Source organism: Diadema antillarum, unplaced genomic scaffold, assembly GCF_040938485.1.
Source record: "Diadema antillarum isolate AM-2024a unplaced genomic scaffold, OU_Dant_1.0 scf00000101, whole genome shotgun sequence".
In the NCBI taxonomy this organism is placed as follows: domain Eukaryota; kingdom Metazoa; phylum Echinodermata; class Echinoidea; order Diadematoida; family Diadematidae; genus Diadema; species Diadema antillarum.
The window spans coordinates 913,004-932,778 of NW_027270990.1; the positions used below are offsets into that span (position 1 = coordinate 913,004).

General features: G+C 41.8%; 1 protein-coding gene across 1 annotated transcript; it reads right to left on the reverse strand.

Moving 5' to 3' along the window:
• Positions 1-4,852: 4,852 nt before the first annotated feature.
• LOC139718908 (pinopsin-like) lies at positions 4,853-19,337 on the reverse strand. Its single transcript, XM_071630357.1, has 5 exons — positions 18,881-19,337; positions 18,376-18,570; positions 14,809-14,942; positions 6,974-7,213; positions 4,853-5,206 (listed from the first exon to the last, which is right to left on the reverse strand). The coding sequence occupies exons 1-5, from the start codon at positions 19,335-19,337 to the stop codon at positions 4,853-4,855; spliced, it is 1,380 nt and encodes a 459-aa protein (XP_071486458.1).
• Positions 19,338-19,775: the final 438 nt, after the last annotated feature.

Consider the following 19,775-nt stretch of genomic DNA (forward strand, 5'->3'; position numbering starts at 1 on the left):
TTAATGCGGTTAAGTCCTCTTGAAATAAAGTTAACGGTAAGTCTACATTTCTGTCAGTTCTTACCATTCACAACGTTTTACATTTGATTCAGTCAAAAAAACCTAATAACAAAAAAATCATGTTAGGATGAAAAAAAAAATCAGCTGCGGAAGTGCGGAAGAGATGCTACACGCCGTAATGTCAGTTCGTATTGAGTTTTCACATTGCAAATGCTGCCAGCTTGACCGCCGCTGCCGCTGTGATACACTGGTGGCCAGGCGAATCGGTTCCAAAGGGCATTTAGAAAGAGGGAGAGAGGGGATGAGAGCAGCGACGGGAGAGACCAATGGAGAAAATAACACAGAGAAAAAGAGGGAGATAGGAAGAAGGAGCGGGCGTGCATCAGAGTGCTTTATTGTGCATCGATCTGCCTAACAAGAACCTAAACGCCAAAATGCGTGCCGAGATTTCTGACGAACACACTCGCTAATCGCCTCGTACCGCCAAGGTTACCTCGATATTGGTTCGAACCGCTCGATCCTTGAGTTTGTTTGCGATGAATGTATGGACCTATCATCTCTTTGGCCATCTGCTGAAATCACTCTCAATCGTCAGCAAAGTGATTGTGGCTGAGGACTCAACTAAAAAAAAAAGGGAGTTCAGGATACTGTCTTCATGTGAAACTAAGCGATAAAAAAGAAATGAAGCTTTATGCGGCTCTTTTATCGTGACTTTAGATTCGTTTGCTGTAAAATAAAATAGTTTCGACTATTAAAATGTTGGTGTCGTTGTAATTGTAAATTCGGGTGTTTTGCTTTTACTTCTGTGTATGGGCCTACACCCTACATACCCGAAATGAGAGGTTAGTGAAAGTCCTCTCATCTTCATCTTTATACTGTACAATTCGATCGCGTATGACTATTACAAGAGTGAGTTACATTTTCACACTAATACCAGCTGATTCGTATTGTCAAGATGATGAAGTACATAATTATTACGTAAAAAAAATGTGGAGGAACGCAGCAGTAAGGTGTATCACAATTACTTTATTGGCTGTGACGTTCTGCTAGATAATTCCATCAGTGGACATTTTAACCCTACCAAGGGATTCTTTGTCCCTGACGTATTTCATATATTCATATTTGTGACATCGAGTATCTGCTTAACGAATCCTAGCCGATGGCAAGGTATAACACATTCTTGAAATAAACGGCGTATGTCTGTCAACTATTCTGCTGTATATAATTTCTTCCGTGGACCTTTTAGCTGTACGCAAGGGATTTTTTTTCGTCTCTCACAAAAATCTAGTGTGTCTTTACAAAATTGATTTCATTTTCGAAACCGGGTAACTACTGAAAGCGATGGTATAGTCTTGGTCGAGGTGAGGAATCAGCCTTAACTTTTGCAAGATAGTTAGAAACAATTTTTTCTTGCATGCGATTCCAAGAGAAATTCGAAGTTCATTTGATAGTCGATTTTGAAATAACTGAAATAAGAAAAAAAAAGTAAAACCAAACAATCCTAATTAAAGATGAGTCCCACCATTTATTAGGATTCCTTTGTTTTAGATATCTTAGCAATTTCAAAAACAATTTTCGTCACATAAACTTTGAATTCCTTTTAGAATAATGTGCTCTTGCATGATTCATTAGAAGTTTTTCATTATCTCAAAAATCATCATCAAAAAACGTTGGTAACCTGTAGCCCCATCTCAACCGAAACTGTACTATCCCTTTAGCAAATCATCTTAGGATGGTGAATCTGCTAACGAGGTACAACATGGCGTAGCAACAACAAAGGAGGTAGCCTACCATAATTATAGGAGAGCCTATTACCTGCTTGATATAATCACAATAAATCTCGGTCAGCATTATTTCCTATCCACGAAAATTCGTTACATTGCCCTTTAAATGGTTGTTCTGAATGAGCGTTAAGCATCTCACATTAAATTCACGATAATTTCATAGTATATTCAGAACATTACGAATATGCAGTCATTGTTAGGAGTTACTTCAATTCATTTTTTCCACTGTCAATCTTTATTGACGGGACTTTGTGTAAACCGTAGCTATCAGATATATGGGGTTAATCTTCCCAGTGCCTCGTGGCCTACAGTATACAGGGCCCCGGTTTCATAAAGCTGTTCGTAAAGTTACGCACGACTGTACGAACAACTTAAATAAGACAAACCAAGTGGGATTCCTCATCATTGTTAATTTCAATAGCTAAAGTTGAAATTTGCAGATGATAATGATTATTCTTACATGTTAACACCAGTTTTTAGTGGAAAGTGTACTCTTCCCCAATGGAGAAATATTGACATACAGTTGTACTTTGTTATTAAAAACGTAAGGGGAAAAATGGGCACACTCATAATGACACTTCATACTGCAGTCATTTGTAAAGCCATGTGAGACTTTAGCAACTTTATGAAACAGGGTCCAGGCCGGAGTAGTACAGTACTAAATTGCATGTCACTCAGGAACCCCTTTGCGATTAACACTTCTGTATGGAAAACTTGATCCGTCAGCGAAGATGGTCTGAGTTGTCGATAGAGGGCGGGAATACGAGCTCACTCCCTCGGTCAGTCTCAAGTTACACCCGTTAGCTGAGACACAATACAAAATTAATGAATTTTGTGCAAAGATAATTGTAAATTCTCTCATCTAATTAGGGGGAATTCAATCAGGCCCAAGAGCAGAACAAAATTACATGATTGAGCTCATAATATACTTTTCGTGGCTTCAACTTTGCAGTGTGCAAGGTGCCAGGGAAGGAAGAAACGTTATAGAAGTATATAAACCTACTAGTGTCAAAGAGGAATATCAATGATTATATTGACAAAAACAAATTCACTTCGATCCGTGGTCGATTTATTAATAGACTAGATTAACGGCAATTTCCATACACACAATGTCAGATACTTTCAATAAATCGAAACCAGTGAGAAGGACGATTTGTAATTTCTTGTGATTAGAGTTGCTCGTGGGAGAAATGGATGGCTCTTGTTCCTAAGGTTCTGTCATTTCCGTACTATTCTTTTCGATTCCCTGCCTTTTCCAGATTGTGTTGGATTTGCTGGGTGTGGTTGATTATCACTAGGTGTAACAATACGAAATGTTGAACACTCGATATCTCATTTAGCAGGGAATCCTTCCTGTTGACAAATATTCAACGCAGAAAATTTAGCTAATAATCATTTTCCGTCGAAAGTGCTTAGTCACAACAGCCTTTATAGTTCGCAATCTGGGAGGAGGGGGGAGGGGGCATTTTATGAAGCATTTTGGTCGGATATTTTTCTGACAAACTGTTAAAAGCTAGCGAAATCCTTGCATCTGATTGGCTGAGAGCAAATTGTCCGACAACTTTGTCGGACAAAATGCTTCATGAAATGCCCCTTGGTCAGACTTCGAGTTAAAAGTTTCGGCGCTCCGGCCCTGCCGATTATGACATCACTGGGCAAGAGATTTTGTGCAAAGCGCATCTCTCTACCCATGGGTAAATGTGAACGCGTTATGAAGCTGAACGCCAATGCAGCTGAGTTTAGAATTTAGAATGTAAAAGTCGTGGAACGACAGACGTGCTGGACTGCCATATTTTTTACGCAGTAGAGCGTTTTGAACATTACGCCGTGGTGGAAAGGCACTTAAAATAACTACATGTATAACATCGATGAATATCATTCATTGAGAGTAATATTGCAGTACTATACAAATCTTATTTGCGTTAGGATGCACAAACACTCAAAAGGAGCATAAGAATGCAAATATTACAAAAGGCGACGCTGACTGTTACGACACGAATGCTTACAACGATGAAACATGATGCCAATTATCACTATTTTTATGATCATTAATATCATTATATCCATGAAATAGGAGTTGATCACGTGAGAAGGTCAAACCTTCAGAGCTAGCAATTAAGGCAGCGTATACATCAGACAACGATTAAAAAAATGTGACGCTCCTCTTGATACTTAGATCTTCTAACGAAGATTTTCACAAACATTTTTAAAGCGTTAGAGTTCAAGACTCTGAGGAGTATACAAACATAGGATATTATGCATCCTTGTGAAAACTTTGTCATTGTATGCAAGATATTGTATAATAATAGAATATTTTTTAATCATGTCAAAGTAAGTCCAGAGCAAAATAAGAACTTCTCAATGATATCGCTTTTATTGCATGGCAAGGGCTATTTTTTGCATTATGATTTGAAATACTCAATAATTTCTGATTATTTTCTTTGTTTTTGTGGCAGGTTTAATCGCAAATATCTGAAATCGTTGACAAGAGTGGAGAGAACTCCTTTTTTGCGATCAAAATATACACAATCATGTCCAATTTCATGTGATTCAGCACCAGCAATTGGCAATATATGGACGAGAGTTAAAGCTACTGTAGAAATGTGAGCAAAATATCATCTCAAAATCAACAATGAATATTTTGTACAAGTCTATTAGAGGCACAGTGTGACCAATATCACTGTGTTGCAAAAATATCAAAATAACTGTACAATTCTTTAACTTCAATATTTTTGTCCTATAGTGGTTGACACAGTCATTGTTCTGTATTTGAGGCTTTATTCTTGTCATAATTGTCAACTTTATCACCAACATAATGGTCATTCCCTCGCAGGAATGTCAAGCTGGTATGATGTCAAGCTGGTATGAACCAAATGCCATCTGTATTGCCCATTTTGACTTCAAGAATACATAGGCCTACTACTGTTTGTAAGTTCTTTGTTCTTCCCACCAATACCTGCACATTCAACATCGATTGGATCTCTGTATCAGTAGCATTGTCACTTGCGGAGAAGAACTCCACTTCCAACTGTCGTCCAGTTCAATCAACCGGAGGAAGGCTCTCTACTTTATTCGACGCTCGTTTCGACACCTTCGACGCAGCCGTCGTCGACAAGGTCGTCGACTTCACAGCGCTTCACACTCTGAACCTTGGACGACAGCTCGAACACCGTCCCGCTCGCAGATTGGCAGCCGGTATTGTCCCCGTCCTCGGCCGCGTCACCGGCTTCGCCACACGACTGTGGTATGTCGGCCCTGGATGAGACGGTGGGGACGCTAGCTGATATGCGACGCCCTCGTCCCCGGTTCGTAGCCTCTCCGCCGGCGCGATTCCCGCGCTGACCCTGCCGCCCTTCACCGGAGTCTTCTCGGTCGAACGGATTTTCCCCGCAGAATATCATATCAATCAAGGCATCTTTAAACTATCGACATGATCAACAAAGACACACATGCACACACACATACATACATGCAAACAAACATACACAAGAGAGAGACAGAGATTAAGAGAGAGGGGGAGGGAGAGAGAAGATAATCTGTCATGAAAACAGTTTATGACATCCATAAAATTGCTGTAGGCACTGCAAAGACATAATTCTCTCTGACGCAAGCTGCTACCCATTAGAACCTTTGTCTCTTTATGTCAACTTACCGGCTAATCTTCACAGATTTATTCCCTCGATTTCCCCCATCCCATTAAAGGATGATACTGCATAAAGCTGGAGAAAAACTTATTTTCAGGATCTTATTAGTGACGCATTTCTCGAGGGTTACCTGAAATATGATGTGAAGCATTTGATTCTTTTTTTTTTCACTGACAAATCTTCAGTAAATTGATGCTGAAAGTAGCTTCAGAGTTGTCTCTACAACAACGCCCAGTTCTTATCAGATGAAATAGATTAAAAATATTTGATTTTGATTTGCACTGAGGGCTGTCCTAATGATAAGTTCCACCTTGATTCTGACAGAGGGTTAAAAAACATATATGTGTATGTGCGTGTGTGTTACTGTATGTCTGTCTGTGTCGTTGTTGTTTTTGCTGTTGTTTTTTATAACCATGTTTTACTGGCACACTGCGTTCAACAAGTAGTGTCCCTAGGCGTAGCACTCTTATTCTCAATTTGTATCTCGTCTGTAGACTTTGATATGATTTATATTTTACAGTGACATGCTTTTATATTACCTACATTAAATTCAACAGCTTTAGCCGTATCTTTTTTGGGATTACGCTATTTCGAACATGAATTAATTTGAGTGATCAATGTTTTACGAGCTCTGCTTTACAATGGGTTATTCTTCTCTATCATCATATTTACTTCCCTGTCAGCCCTGAAAAGAATTCACTGTTTCTTCTTATCATTCAATTCATTTGTTCATACATTTTGTGATATTCTTTTATGATTTACCTTATACTAAACCCATTTCTTACAAATCAGGAAAAAAAAACTAATTTGAAATGTATTCTTTCTTTTATGTTTTACCAGTTTCTTGGTGAAAATTAATAAAAATTGAGTGAGATGTGAAGTGAAACGTTGAGGGTTGCCACTTCTGAGCATTTGAATGTTTCTGCAAGAGATTATATAGCGGTATATAAATGCTTCGGATCATCATCATCACTTCTTTGTTCCGACATAGACATTTCCACGTTGGTGCGCTCGCACTTAGTGAAATCATTGGACATGTTGACTATACTGACGGCTTTTACTTCAAAACCTTCCCTACATTATCATTATGTATGTTGAATAGGGACAACAACGCCTCCTTTACTTCTATCACATCCCCAAGGGAGTTGAGAAGACATAAAGCCTTTAAGAAACATGAATTTCACGTTAGATCTTAAAAATGCTACAAGATTTTGAAAAATTGTGAGCATTAAAACAATGATACAAGAAATAATTGTTAGGTAATATCGTTGGTTTCTTTGCTTTCGTCTCAAGATAATATTCACAATGACCTTATTGCCTCAGATCACACCGTTTATGAAGAAAATGTAATAACGTAATACCAGGCAAATAAGCAAGGATTTTCATTAGAATTTCCTGGCAAATAACCTTGCAACAAAACTTTTCTGAACACAGACATTGCATTTGTGATGTCCGTGACGTCAATATTGATCTAGGGGCCAACATTGGTGGTTGCGAAATGATGTTATCATTGACGTCATCTTATAATGTTTCATTGGTTTTCACCTGTTTGTTCATGAGAAAGTAGATGATGGGGTTATACACGGTGCAGAGTTTGGCGAAGAAGGAAGGCAATACGCCTGCGATCGGCCCCACTTTTGGATTCGTCCCGAAAGACACGTACAGGGAGAAGCCAGCGTAGGGACTCCATGCCACCAGGAAACACCCAACCATAAGTAACACCATCTTGGTGACTTTTCGTTCCGTTTTGGCATCCGATGACCGGGCAGCTGCAGTGCTCGAGATCTGCAATGGAAGCAGGCGAAAGAAAAAGAAGTAGTCCACAAGTGCTTGATTGCTTTCAGCACAATGATGAGGTATAAGAAACATTGGTTGCCCGTTCCTCTGTGTCTTGTCTCCTCTGAGACAAAACATTTTTGAAGTGTCCACCTTTGTTGCTTCTGGTTATCGAAGAGGATGTCAAAAATATCCCCTTTTCCCTAGAAACATGCAAAGATGTATTTACGATCACTTGAAAGAGGATAATGTCACTTTGAATAAATATTTTTAAAAAAAGACGACTTCCGAAATGTCAACGTTCAAATGTTAGGGCATTCTAAAACAAGAGCCTGATTATTGCAGGTTCACCTTCCACGCATTCTTGCAGACTATGATATGAGGAAAAATATTTTATCAAACTTGGGGCTTTAGGGGCCTCTATGGCCGTGTCGAGTTATATATTTTATCACACTTCTTATAATACCTGCCAAGTTTGTAGTTTGGCCATGGGTTTTTAAAAAAGAATATAAAGATGTATTGTGTGAGGCGCTACTACCTGGCAGCTCCACATTGGGCTCCTCAATTTCGGCTGCTTTTAGCCTTTTCTACTTTGAGATCTATCATGAGTTTTATATCAGGAGAAAGCTTGAAATTCACTGATCATCATGGGCTGCTGCACTCTCGGTGAAAGGACTCCTGGTTGGAGAATATCTTGGATCATTTTTCTGACTTTTCTGTGTATTTTGGACATAGGTGCACCAATCTCTTCAACAGCTTTCACACAACATGGACTTCAAACAATAGCATTCCAGAAGACGAGCTTTCACAATAGGTCAGTTCTGCACCACAAGTGGCCTAGTATTGTGCACCATCACCTTCATGGATTAGCCAGCTGTCAGGGAAGCAGTAAGCCGCCAAGTCTTTCACTGTCATCCTTTCATCTCTGTGGAGGTCTATTGAAGCTTACAATGACTTCTGGTCATTCAACCTCCCAACAGCAGAAGTTCACTTACACATCTACCCAGCTCTTTATGCTGAACAAGGACGAAGTGTTTAATAATGACCAAGCATGTCCTTTCCAGCTACATACATGCAGGTATATCACCAGCTTACACATCAGACAGACCCCATGCTTGCTGCATCCACCTACGTGTGATCCTGATGAGTATCGTGCTCTCCGAAGACGTACACGTAGGGGTTGCAAAGCTGGAACTAACAGAAGAAGGAGGATCCCTCAAAGTTTGATTCCAGTGCTTGTTGGTCATAGGAGACGGAGAAAACCTATCACTGCTCAAAGTAACTTTGAACCCTCGCAAAATAGGAGAGAGACCAGCTGCCAAGGTAATCTAGTAAAGATTTCAGGAAGCACAAAACGGATAATGAGAGAGCCAACAACCTCTTTCTGTTTGATCAACGCACGATCTCTCAGGAATAAAAGCAGTGAATTTCTTGACTTTGTTGTAGACAACAAGTTCGATGTAGTCAGCGTCTGTGAGACCTGGCTATCCACCGACGACGATGCTGTCATTGCAGAGCTTAGCCCCAGGGGGTACACCTTCAAGCATATTCCCAGGATAGGGAAACGTGGTGGTGGAGTTGGTTTCCTATATCGGAGTCATTTGAATGTCAAAGTTCATACACAGGTCAACAATTTCACGTCCTTTGAAATGATGCAGATGGATGTAATCGAGAACTCAAAGTCGATGCACTTGGTAGTTATCTACAGACCTCCCAGATCATCAGTTCCATTCACATGTTTCCTGGAAGAGTTTTCAAACTTATTGGACGATTGTCTCTTCAAACAATCTAGTCTGGTCATTGCTGGTGATTTCAACATTCATGTCGACACTTCTGCTCCTGATGCCAGAGAGTTGAATGATGTTCTTGACTCATATGGTCTACAGCAACATATCCAGCAGCCAACTCACATACGGGGCCATACTTTGGATCTGCTCATTTCACGAAAGGAAACTGATATAATCGTGCTTTCTGACGTCAATGTCATCGATGGTATTTCGGACCACTCAGCCATCACATGCCATCTTCATGTAAGAAGTCAGAAATCATCACGACAAACTGTTGTGTCCCGAAACATCCAGTCTGTAAAGGCCAGCTGCTTCATGGAGGATCTGGATAAAGCCTCACTGACGGATAAATGCATGTTGATCAATACAGACATTGCCGTCAACAACTACAACTCTATTCTTGAGGAGACTCTAAGTAAGCATGCTCCTGTCCGACAGCGTTCTGTAATTGTTCGTCCAAACACTGAATGGTACACGCAAGAAATCGCAGAAGCAAAACTGTTACGTAGGCAACATGAGAGAAAATGGCGATCGTCCAAGCTCGAAATACATCGACAACTGTATCGCCAACAATGTCAACGTGTTCAATCTTTGATTCGTACAGCGAAGAGGGAATACAACTCAGAACGAATCAAGGATTGCTCTGGAGACTCAAAACGACTGTTCAAAATTGCAAGTGATCTTCTGAACAGAAAGCAGAAATCACCTCTTCCAACACATACGTCTGCTTTGGATCTGGCCTCACGTTTCAACAAGTTCTTCACCAATAAGGTTGATGCTATACGTGCATCATTGCCAGATGTTAGAAGACCTTCTGGAGCGCGTCAAACTGCTACAGTAATGGACACTCTGACTGCTACCAATGAAGATGAAGTCCGAAGGATCTTGTCAGGGTCACCTGCGAAATCTTGCAAATTAGATCCTATCCCAACATCTCTTCTGAAGAAGTGTTTTTCTGCCATTGTTCCTGCCATGACAAACATCATCAACACCAGCCTCGCAACTGGAGTAGTTCCTGCAGATCTGAAGAGAGCTATTGTTCGTCCGACACTAAAGAAACCAGGAATGGACACTGAGTCTCTTCAGAGTTTCCGCCCAATCTCCAACTTGTCATATCTCTCCAAAGTCTTGGAGCGTGTCGCTTTCTCTCAACTTTCAGAATATCTGTATGATAACATGCTACTTGACAGCCATCAATCTGCATATCGGCCAAACCACAGCGTGGAAACACTCCTGACCAACTTAGCAGATGATGTACTACAGCAGATGGATAGGGGAAACGTTACAGCTCTAATTCTCCTCGACATGTCGTCGGCATTCGACACTGTTGACCACGACATTTTCCTAGACCAACTTTTTTCTTTGGGAGTCAGTGGGACAGCCCTGCGTTGGTTTACCTCATATCTGACAAATCGTCGTCAAAGTGTGATCATTGGTGATGCCTTGTCCCAAGAAAGTAGTCTGATTTATGGCGTTCCCCAAGGTTCGGTAGGAGGCCCCCTCCTATTCTCCCTGTATCTGCAGCCTATTGGTTCCATCATCAAGAGTCATGGCATCGGCTACCACTGCTACGCCGATGACATACAGCTCTATGTGTCATTTCCTCCAACCTCCACCTCGATGTCATTAGCTGTAAGACGCCTTGAAGCTTGCATCAAAGACATCCACGAATGGATGTGTGCATCTGGTCTAAAACTGAATCAGCAGAAGACAGAGGTTATTGTTCTGGGCTCAAAGCAAATGCTCGGCAAAGTTGACATGAAGGACCTTGGCATCCACGTTGGTGATAACGTCGTCTACCCATCCCCCCAGACTCGCAATTTAGGCGTTATCTTCGATGTCAATATGTCTTTCAATGCCCATGTTTCTCACATATCAAGATCCATAAGATACCAACTTCGCAACCTTAGCTTCATTCGTAGTTATCTGACCAGAAGTGCAACAGAACAGCTTGTCCACGCTCTCATCTCCTCTCGCCTTGACTTTTGTAACTCTCTCCTCCTCGGCCTTTCCCAACGACAGCTCTCCAAACTTCAACGCCTCCAAAACTCTGCAGCTCGACTTGTCACCCTCACTAAGAAATCCTGTCACATAACTCCCGTTCTTCAGTCACTTCACTGGTTACAAGTTGAAAAGCGTATCATCTTCAAAGTTCTCTTACTGGTTTACCACACAGTCCATGGATCCTCGCCACTCTACCTCCAGAACTCCATACATTTATATCAACCCCCTCGTAGACTCCGTTCAGCTGGTACTTCACTTCTCCATGTTCCTCGATCCTCTCACTCTTGGGGAGACCACAGCTTTTCCCACGCCGGTCCTTCTCTCTGGAACAATCTTCCCCTTTCTCTTCGTCAGGCTTCCTCAACCAATTCCTTTAAGCAACTCCTCAAAACACATCTGTTTAATTCCAAATCGTGAATGAACGTGATTGTTATAATTGAGTCGTTTTGTACACTGTATAAGTTACTGTATAATTTGTACATGAAGGGTTTTTCTTATGTTCTGAGATTGATTTCGTTATGTATAGTAAGCATCTTGTTTTTGTTTGTTTTTCATTCGCTATTTCATATGTAAGAGCGCCATGAGCATCATCATTGATGGACTTTCAGCGCTTTATAAGAGGCCACTATTATTATTATTATTATTATTAAAACGAATCCCAGATTTGGTCCCAGTTCCGAGGGGGCAATCCTTGATCTGCCATGAACAAATCTATAAGTGCACTCAATTCACTCAGAACATTGTGGTTCTTTAGAAGATTTTTAAAAGCTTCTAGAAAAGATTTGCAAAGATTCTCTCTCTAACCTGGGAGCTTTGCCCTCTTCCCCTCCCCTGGGCATGATGCAGGTTTGAACATAATATTGAGATACTATCATCCTAAGGATGCTACCTGCCAAGTTTGGAGAAAATCCGTTCCGGGGTTTTCAAGAAGAAGCTGAAATGTCATGCACTACAGATGACGGACGACGGACGCTAGACGATGAATTACCGCACTAGGTCCACAAAAAAAAAAAAAAAATTGAGCCTCTGGCTCAGATGAGCTAAAAAAAAAGCAACGTTACAAGAAACTTACCTGAGTTGATGGAATCAATACCATGCAGGACTGCTGTTAAGTCGCCTTGAATTTCTGAAAAAGCTGTTTTTCCCGTGGTCAACATTGATACACCAGGGAAACTGATATTAAAGGCCCTGTCACAACTTTCCAGGCAAGCCTTGCATGTGATTTGTGGAGAGCAATTTTTGCTCCCCGGAGATCTCCGCAGATGGTCTGCACATGACAGTACCTAGCACGTATCTCGTCCGTAGTCGCTCGGAGGTGCGCACGCAAATCCGATTTACCCGCAGCCAAGTTTTGAGCATGACCAAAACTTTTCCGGGTGAGTCCCGGGGATTGCCTGCAGAGGTTCACGCAGAACACCAGCAGGGGCCACGTACCTACCGCAATTCACAGGCAGTTGACCCGCTTGATGCAAGTAAGTTGCTCGTGGATCTATGCTTTTGCGCCGGAAGCGCGTGTCATCTGCATGACTTTCTGTGGGACAATTGCCATATCAATTCCTTAAGGCCGTGTCACACCAGCCTTGCGTGCGACTTCCGAAGAATATTTTTGCTATCCGGAGGTCCCCGCAGATGACCCGCACATGACAGTACCTAGCATGTATCTCAAAAGTAGTTACCCGGAGGTGCGCACGCTGGCTCTATTTACCCGCTGCCAAAAAAGGCCCTGTCACACCAGCTAAGCGGGCTTATTGCGTATGGGGATTTTTCAGCACGTAGAATAATTTCTGCGGCCGGACAAGGTTTAGGGCGAGTTTGGCGTGGGTATTACATGATAAACGCGTGATACCTAAGTCCTTCTTGCGTGTATTCCGTTGAACTGCATGTCAGGTGCGTGGGTGTCACGTGATAGCTTCGTGATAGCTTCTTTTATGTCAGTTACGGGCGACATACGGGCTCTGCGAAGTACCTGCGCCACAACTGCGTGTTATCTGCGTACTAGTCGCCTGCGAGGTGAGTGCTAGCCTGAATAATAGGCTGGTTCGAGTGGATGGGCAAACAATCATTTGTCAACTAGCTTTCAAGAAGTGAAGATGCCCCGTAGACGGAAAGTGCACAAGGGCAGAGAACGTCCAGTGGATGGACAGCCACAAAGCCCGGAAGATTATAAACAGCAAATGCATCAAATTGCTGCTGAAGTCCATGCGGCGGATGAAGTCCTGTCCGAAAGGGACCAGGTAGTCCTCGACGCCACAAAGGACAGAGGACAAAGAAGAGAATGAGCCCACAAATGGCACGCACTCCCTTCACATAGGCATAGATCAGCGGGCAACTTACCTACTTCAAGTGGGTCAAATGCCTGTGAATTGCGGCGGCTACGGCCCTCCTACGGGTGTTCTGCGTGGAACTCTTCGGGCAATCCTCGCGACTCATCCGCAAATAGTTTTGGTCATGCTCAAAACTTTGCTGCTGGAAAATTGGACTAGCGTGCGCACCTACGGGCAACTAAGGACGAGATAAGTGCTAGGTACTGTCAAGTTCGGGCCAACTGCGGAGAGCTCCGGGTAGCAAATTAGTTTCCCCGTAAGTCAAGCCGCAAAACTTCCCCAAATACGGTAAGACAAGGTCTTGAGCATGCTCAAAACTTGTTCCGGAAGATTCACGGGAGTTGCCCGTAGAGGTACGCGCAGAACACAAGTAGGAAACCCTTACCGGTAGCACCTCACAGGCAACTCCAAAGCAGGTACTTCGCAAACCCGGTAAGTCGCTCGTAACAGAAAATGGATCGGTTTCAAAGCTCTCACGCGAGTCACACGGAACGCACGCAAGTAGAAGCTAAGTAGCACGCGTCTAGTAAGTAAGAAACAAGTGCGAAAATTGCAAACATTCTTGTCCGCCCGCGGAAAATCTTCTACGTGCTTTAAACTACCTCCTCGTCACAAGCCCGCGTAGCTTGCCCGGACAGGTGTGACACCGCCTTTAAGAGGAATTCCTTCACCGAGTTGTCAGCTCTCACTCGCCACACATGTGCCTACACGCAGGTCAAACGGAATGGACGTGAGTAGAACGTAAGTAGCACGGGTCCAGCAGGTAAGACGCATGCGAAACTCGCCTAAATTCTTGTCCGCATGCAAAACTCGCCTAAATTCTTGTCCGCCTGCAAAAGTTGTCCTGCGTGCTCGAAAATCCCCACACGCATCAAGCCAAAGTATCTTGCCCGGAAAGATGTGACAGGGCCAAAACTTGGTTGCATGTGGGTAAAGAGGACTTGCGTGCGCAACTCCGGGTAACTACGGGTGAGATACGTGCTAGGTACTGTCATGATGTGCGGGTAATCTGCTTGGACCAAAAATTGTTCTTCGCAACTCGCACGCAAGGCTTGCCCGGAAAGGTGTGACACGGCCTTTATATATTACTTTTTTTTACAAAACTCCACCTTAATCTCCCTCTCCTTATTCGTCCAGCATTGTACTATTTTCACTTCTACCACCACCACTATGGTTAATACATCTACTACTTGAATTTTAACCATTTTTATAACTATTCCTAAACTAGTCATTACCACCACAATACGGCCAAGAATAATTTTGCTTCTATGTTTTCTTCCTTCTCTTGCTCTCCCTAGACCTGAGTTTTTGTTGTATCTGCCCATAATGATGATGAGAATTATGGTAATAATGATGATAATTTAAAAAGAAGGGGTTCCTGATACATTCTGTCCAGATAATAAGCCATCTTCTAGGAAATGTCCGCTCCAGACGTGCGAGAGGAACATAATAGCAGCGAATAGTGATTGTCATGTATCGAAATGCGTACCTTAGCAACAGCATAGATGAGAAGGGCATATGATGCGATGATGAGGAACAAGGGAATAGCCAGGATGCCGATGAAAATGAAGACGATGTAGGCCGAGTCCCCTGGCTTCTTTGAATTCCAGGCGATGCCGCAGGCTGTTGAAGTGCACGAGATAAGTGAAATGATCGGTATTATATCGGGTGTACAGAAGAGCGCGAGCCTTAACTGTCGTGGAAACCGTGTGAGATTTTACCAAGGAACTTCAACACCAAAGTACCACCTACTTACTAATTAAGTTAGTCTCCCTTTCCCTCTCCCTCTCCCTCTCCTTCTTTCGTACCCATTTAGTACCTATCCATAATCTCTCTCTTTGTCTGTTTGCTTCATAGTTCTCCTTTTTTTGTATGTGTGTGTGTGTGTGTGTGTGGGGGGGGGGGTGACATGTTCATTGAAAAAAAGCAAGGCGCAAAGTTCTAATGAAACGGGTAAACTCTCAATGACTACTGATATGAAGAACGGATCAGTCGCCTTCCAGAGCTGTCATAGAGTTTCATGTTTCCTTGGAAATGTTAATAATTACATGCTTTTTCCAGCTGCTGGACCTCTCTAAACTTCGTCTTTCGCAAGAATTCGGCCAATCCCCTTTATGATATGTTAATTCAGGCGGGGTTTTCATTCGTCTTGATGTATAGCCACATTTCCAGTGCAGTGAGCATCTTTTTCTTTTACTTTACAGGAGCAGGTCCAATGAAGGAGAATGTCACTAGACGTTTCTAGAGGTAAGAAAGAAAAAGCGGGTTCGCAATTCTCTGGGTATAGGTGATCTGCTATACGGAGTATTTCATCATTGTTCGTAACGGGTGGTAAGTGGTTTATATTCAGATCTTTAACGCATCCCTACCGAATCCTTCCTCCCCACCTATGCCAGTAATGACTTTTGCCATCCAACGTTACCTTCCTTACCCTTTCTAAAGATCATGCGACATCATTGATCCGTCGTTTAATGTCAATATTTAGCATCTACTGCTCTTGGACATTATTTTGACATGCTTTACGGAACAAAACCCGGGGTATAGGGGACCGACATAAATCATACTAACTGTTTTCACGCACAAGTGGTTCAAAACCACTAAATATGTACAATTTAGTGAAATACTTGTCGCAATAGTTTTACCAAAGAAAAAATAAAGCAACGACCAATTGTCATAAGTTTCGGGTAATAGTTACCGTTAGTACATTGTTAACTAGAACTGCCGAGAATTTGAACATCCAGTTATGATTCTTTCGGAAGTTATGCATTCATAAAGATGGTAAACCCGCCAAAAACAGCATGTCGCAAATTAATAGTTTTGCCGATATGTTACTATTATGCAAATGGAAGCATGATCTTTTTTCATTAAAACTTGTTCTAAGGCAAATTAAACCATTTGCCTACACGCTAGAATAAAAAGAAATATTATGGAAAACTATTCAGTTTAATTATTTTACAAGTCAAATTTGTCGCAAAGGCCTGTGAAACATACGTTACCATGATTTCAAGTTTTCCTTTAAAACATTCCCTGGGGTTGAAATTGTGAATTATCCGTCCTAAAAACTTAGAAAATGTCTCGTCCAATGCTGTAAACAATAGTTGTGCCACCTGGTTATCTGCTGCAGAGAAAAAGCTTCAAGCACTAACATGTTTCAGACCGTATGGTTAAGAAATGAAACATACGTTACCACCGCTATGGAAAATTAAAAATGAATATTTTACAAGGAAGATACCAAACATAGGCATACGGTACCCCAATCTCTCCACTGAGTTTTCAATTATGAGCCATTACTAATCGCTTGAAAAAGTCACATCGAAGGTCAGATGTAACTTACGTTACCGAAACATACGTTACCCCCGAAAAAATAATCTTAATTAGATTCACTAACATTGCAACCATTCATCGATAAAAAGTGGCATCTAGAGCCATCTTACTCCATAGTTGCTTAGAAACAGTCCTTGCGACAAAATGGCGCATCACGTTGTCGACTCACATGGAATGGACTGCACGAGATCTTTCTCAGTATGTGAGCGAACGGTATATATATTTTCAAAGTCATGTTTAGCGTAATTACATTCAAATATTGGTACTTTTTTTACTATAAGCAAGTACTTTAGTGTTTGTTTTGTCGAGGAGAATAACAAGTTTACATCTCACTCAGATATTTATACAACATTAAGGAACCTGAACATAGGGTCAATATTGTAACGTAGGTTTCACTTAAGGTAACGTAGGTTTCAATTTTACATCTGCATGTTATACACTGTCGTACTTTTCACCAAAACTTTATCCTAAAAGAGACTAATATCCATAAATAAACAGATGAAAAACATATTTCAATTTTAGGCTTGCACTAACCATTCTTTTTGGCGATAATCATTGTCAATGAGGCCCTGTATACCTTGGTAACGTAGGTTTCAATCACTCTAAATCAATCCAATATGTACGTTAATGATATATATGAATGATGAAAATAATGGTTTTCATTTTAATTATCATATCATTTACTTCAAAGTTATAGTGATTGTAGCCTATCAAATTCATTATGTGACACTTCATTTCTTGTAATTAGAGGTAACGTAGGTTACGTAATTATGTAAAAATATCTTATTACTGATTTGCAGTATGGATTTTCTTATTACTCTGTTAAGGGAATCTTATCATTACTCCTTGGGTTCCAAGAGGTCAAAATGGGAAAATCACGAGCCAAGATTCAGGCCGATTACTGAAGAATGCCATGTTTACGACGTATCAATATGAGACCATTCGGATACGAAGTATCTTCTTCAGGCGTCACACTGTCCTGATCGATGTTGGACAAAGATGAACACACGATAAAGAAAATGATTAAATTTGGCTTTGATCGGAGAAACATCGGATTGTTCATGAAGGCATCTTAAAGTCATCCTATAACCGCCAGTGGATCAAGTTTCTCAGGCTGCTAACAAGAGATCATACGTGCTTTTGTTTTCGATCGGCTTTTAACCTGGTTTGCGGCTAAAACTGAAAATTTCATATTTGTATGGCCCTCTTGTGTCAATTTCGTGGACAGTGTGGCGCCAACCTTAACATACGTTACTTAATCAAAGCGACACTCAAAACGATAACTCAAGCCGTGTTTTTTTTTTTTCATTTCGATACATACTGCATATTCGAACAATGTGTTGGTACATGTTTGTTTGTTTGTTTGTTCATTTTCCATCTGAGAAGACGGTTGGATAGCCCATATTCAGCTATGCTAAGCTGGTCTTCCATGGGGTCCAGTTGGATGTTAGGCGGGACCACTTCACCGGATTAAACACACTGCTCTTTGCGATGAATGAATGAAACGAGATCTTTTACGCGCATGAGATGTGACTCTCTCACACACGGGACCTCCGTTTTATGTCCTACCTGAGGGACAGAATGTTTTGCCTCTTGCTAGAGGGGACGGTATAATTAACACAACATTGCATTCAGACACACACAAAATGAGATGGAGTGAACCGTTTAGCGAAAATCTGTATTAAAGGAAAACTCCCTATTGTGAATGGCCCTTAGGTTTGTCGTTACTCACCTGTTCCCGGTCCTTCGTATGTGAACGAACTCCAGCCGAAGAACGGCGGTAGACACATGACAAGAGAGTAGAGCCAGGTCAGGCAAATTAGGGCAGCGGCCATGCTATGGGTCAGTTTCTGTGCCGTGAATGGCCGCACTACCAGTAGACAACGGTGCATGGACACCAGGGCAAGAATCACAATTTGCTCGCAACCTGTAATCAAAAGGGTCAATTGACATCGTGTAAGTCAAGTCATAACGAGACAAAGTCGCTATAGAGCTGACTGACATTACTGTGCTTAATTTTGCACACTTATAAATGTGTCAGTGACCTTGAGTTTCTTACTGCACGTTTATGCATCTAATGTTGTTTCTTTCCTTTCTTTCGTTGTTGTTGTTTTTCCCATAGTTATATCGATGTTTTTTTCATTTGTGATTATTAAGGCACCAGCAGTGCAGAGAGATCATAACACTCGGTGTCAAGGGTATCGTGTCAGAACGGGTGGTCTTAGGTTCCCACTTACCTGCAACCATGACCAAAAATGCATACAAGGTGCAACCAAGGTCGCCATACAGCCATCGGCCGGCCACGTTGGAGGCGAAGGTGAATGGTGAGGCAAGGCATGACACGATCAGGTCACTGAGGCTGACGTTGAAGAGGAAGCTGTTGATTGGGATCCGGAGCGACGAGTATCGAAAGAAGAGCACGATCACGATGCCGTTGTTCAATATTCCGAAGATGGTTAATAAACCCGTGTAGACGGCCAGAAAGTCGTAGGTGGAGCGTGAGACGGGCACCACCAGGGTGCTTGGACCAACGGTCGTCTCGTTGACGAGGTCGGTGACAGAGCGCATCGCGGAAATCATGTGTAGCATCGACGCAGAGTTCAGCGAAGGAGACGTGTGACCCTGGCTCGAGGAAAGGGCATCGAATCGTGGAAGTGATTCAACTTCTAATGAACTCGTGACCGACGTGTTCATGGCTCATGACATCGGGTAGAGTGCTACCCTGTGACAGGAATGAAATGAATCAGGGGAAAACAAGTTATTACATGTATGGCCTAGGTTATAATCTTGCTTCATACCATTATGCTATAATGTATCATTCATGAAGAAAAAGAAAAGAAATTTTGCTACTTCGGAGGAAAAGAAACGGTGAATATAGCGTATTATGCAACTGGCAGATTCTAGTTCATGATCACAATGATGAGTAGATGTAACTCAGGCAATGATAGTGTTCACAGAATTCTAGGGTTCGACATCAATAAGAGCGTAAGTATGTAATGGATAACTATACAATTCCTGGAATTATAGACTAGAAATTCTTGCATGTTCATGTCACTAATCATGAAATTTGAACCAAATTACAAACTCCTATCAAACAAAACAGAATAAACATGGTTCCGCTAAAATTTTGTT

Coding starts and splice junctions, on each gene's coding strand:
- LOC139718908 (XM_071630357.1), bottom strand. CDS start 19,337: ATGAACACGTCGGTCACGAGTTCATTAGAAGTTGAATCACTTCCACGA. Junction 7,214..14,808: donor TCATCTATGCTGTTGCTAAG/GTACGCATTTCG, acceptor CTTCCATTGCAG/ATCTCGAGCACTGCAGCTGC. Junction 5,207..6,973: donor ACTTTCTCATGAACAAACAG/GTGAAAACCAAT, acceptor TCATGTCGATAG/TTTAAAGATGCCTTGATTGA.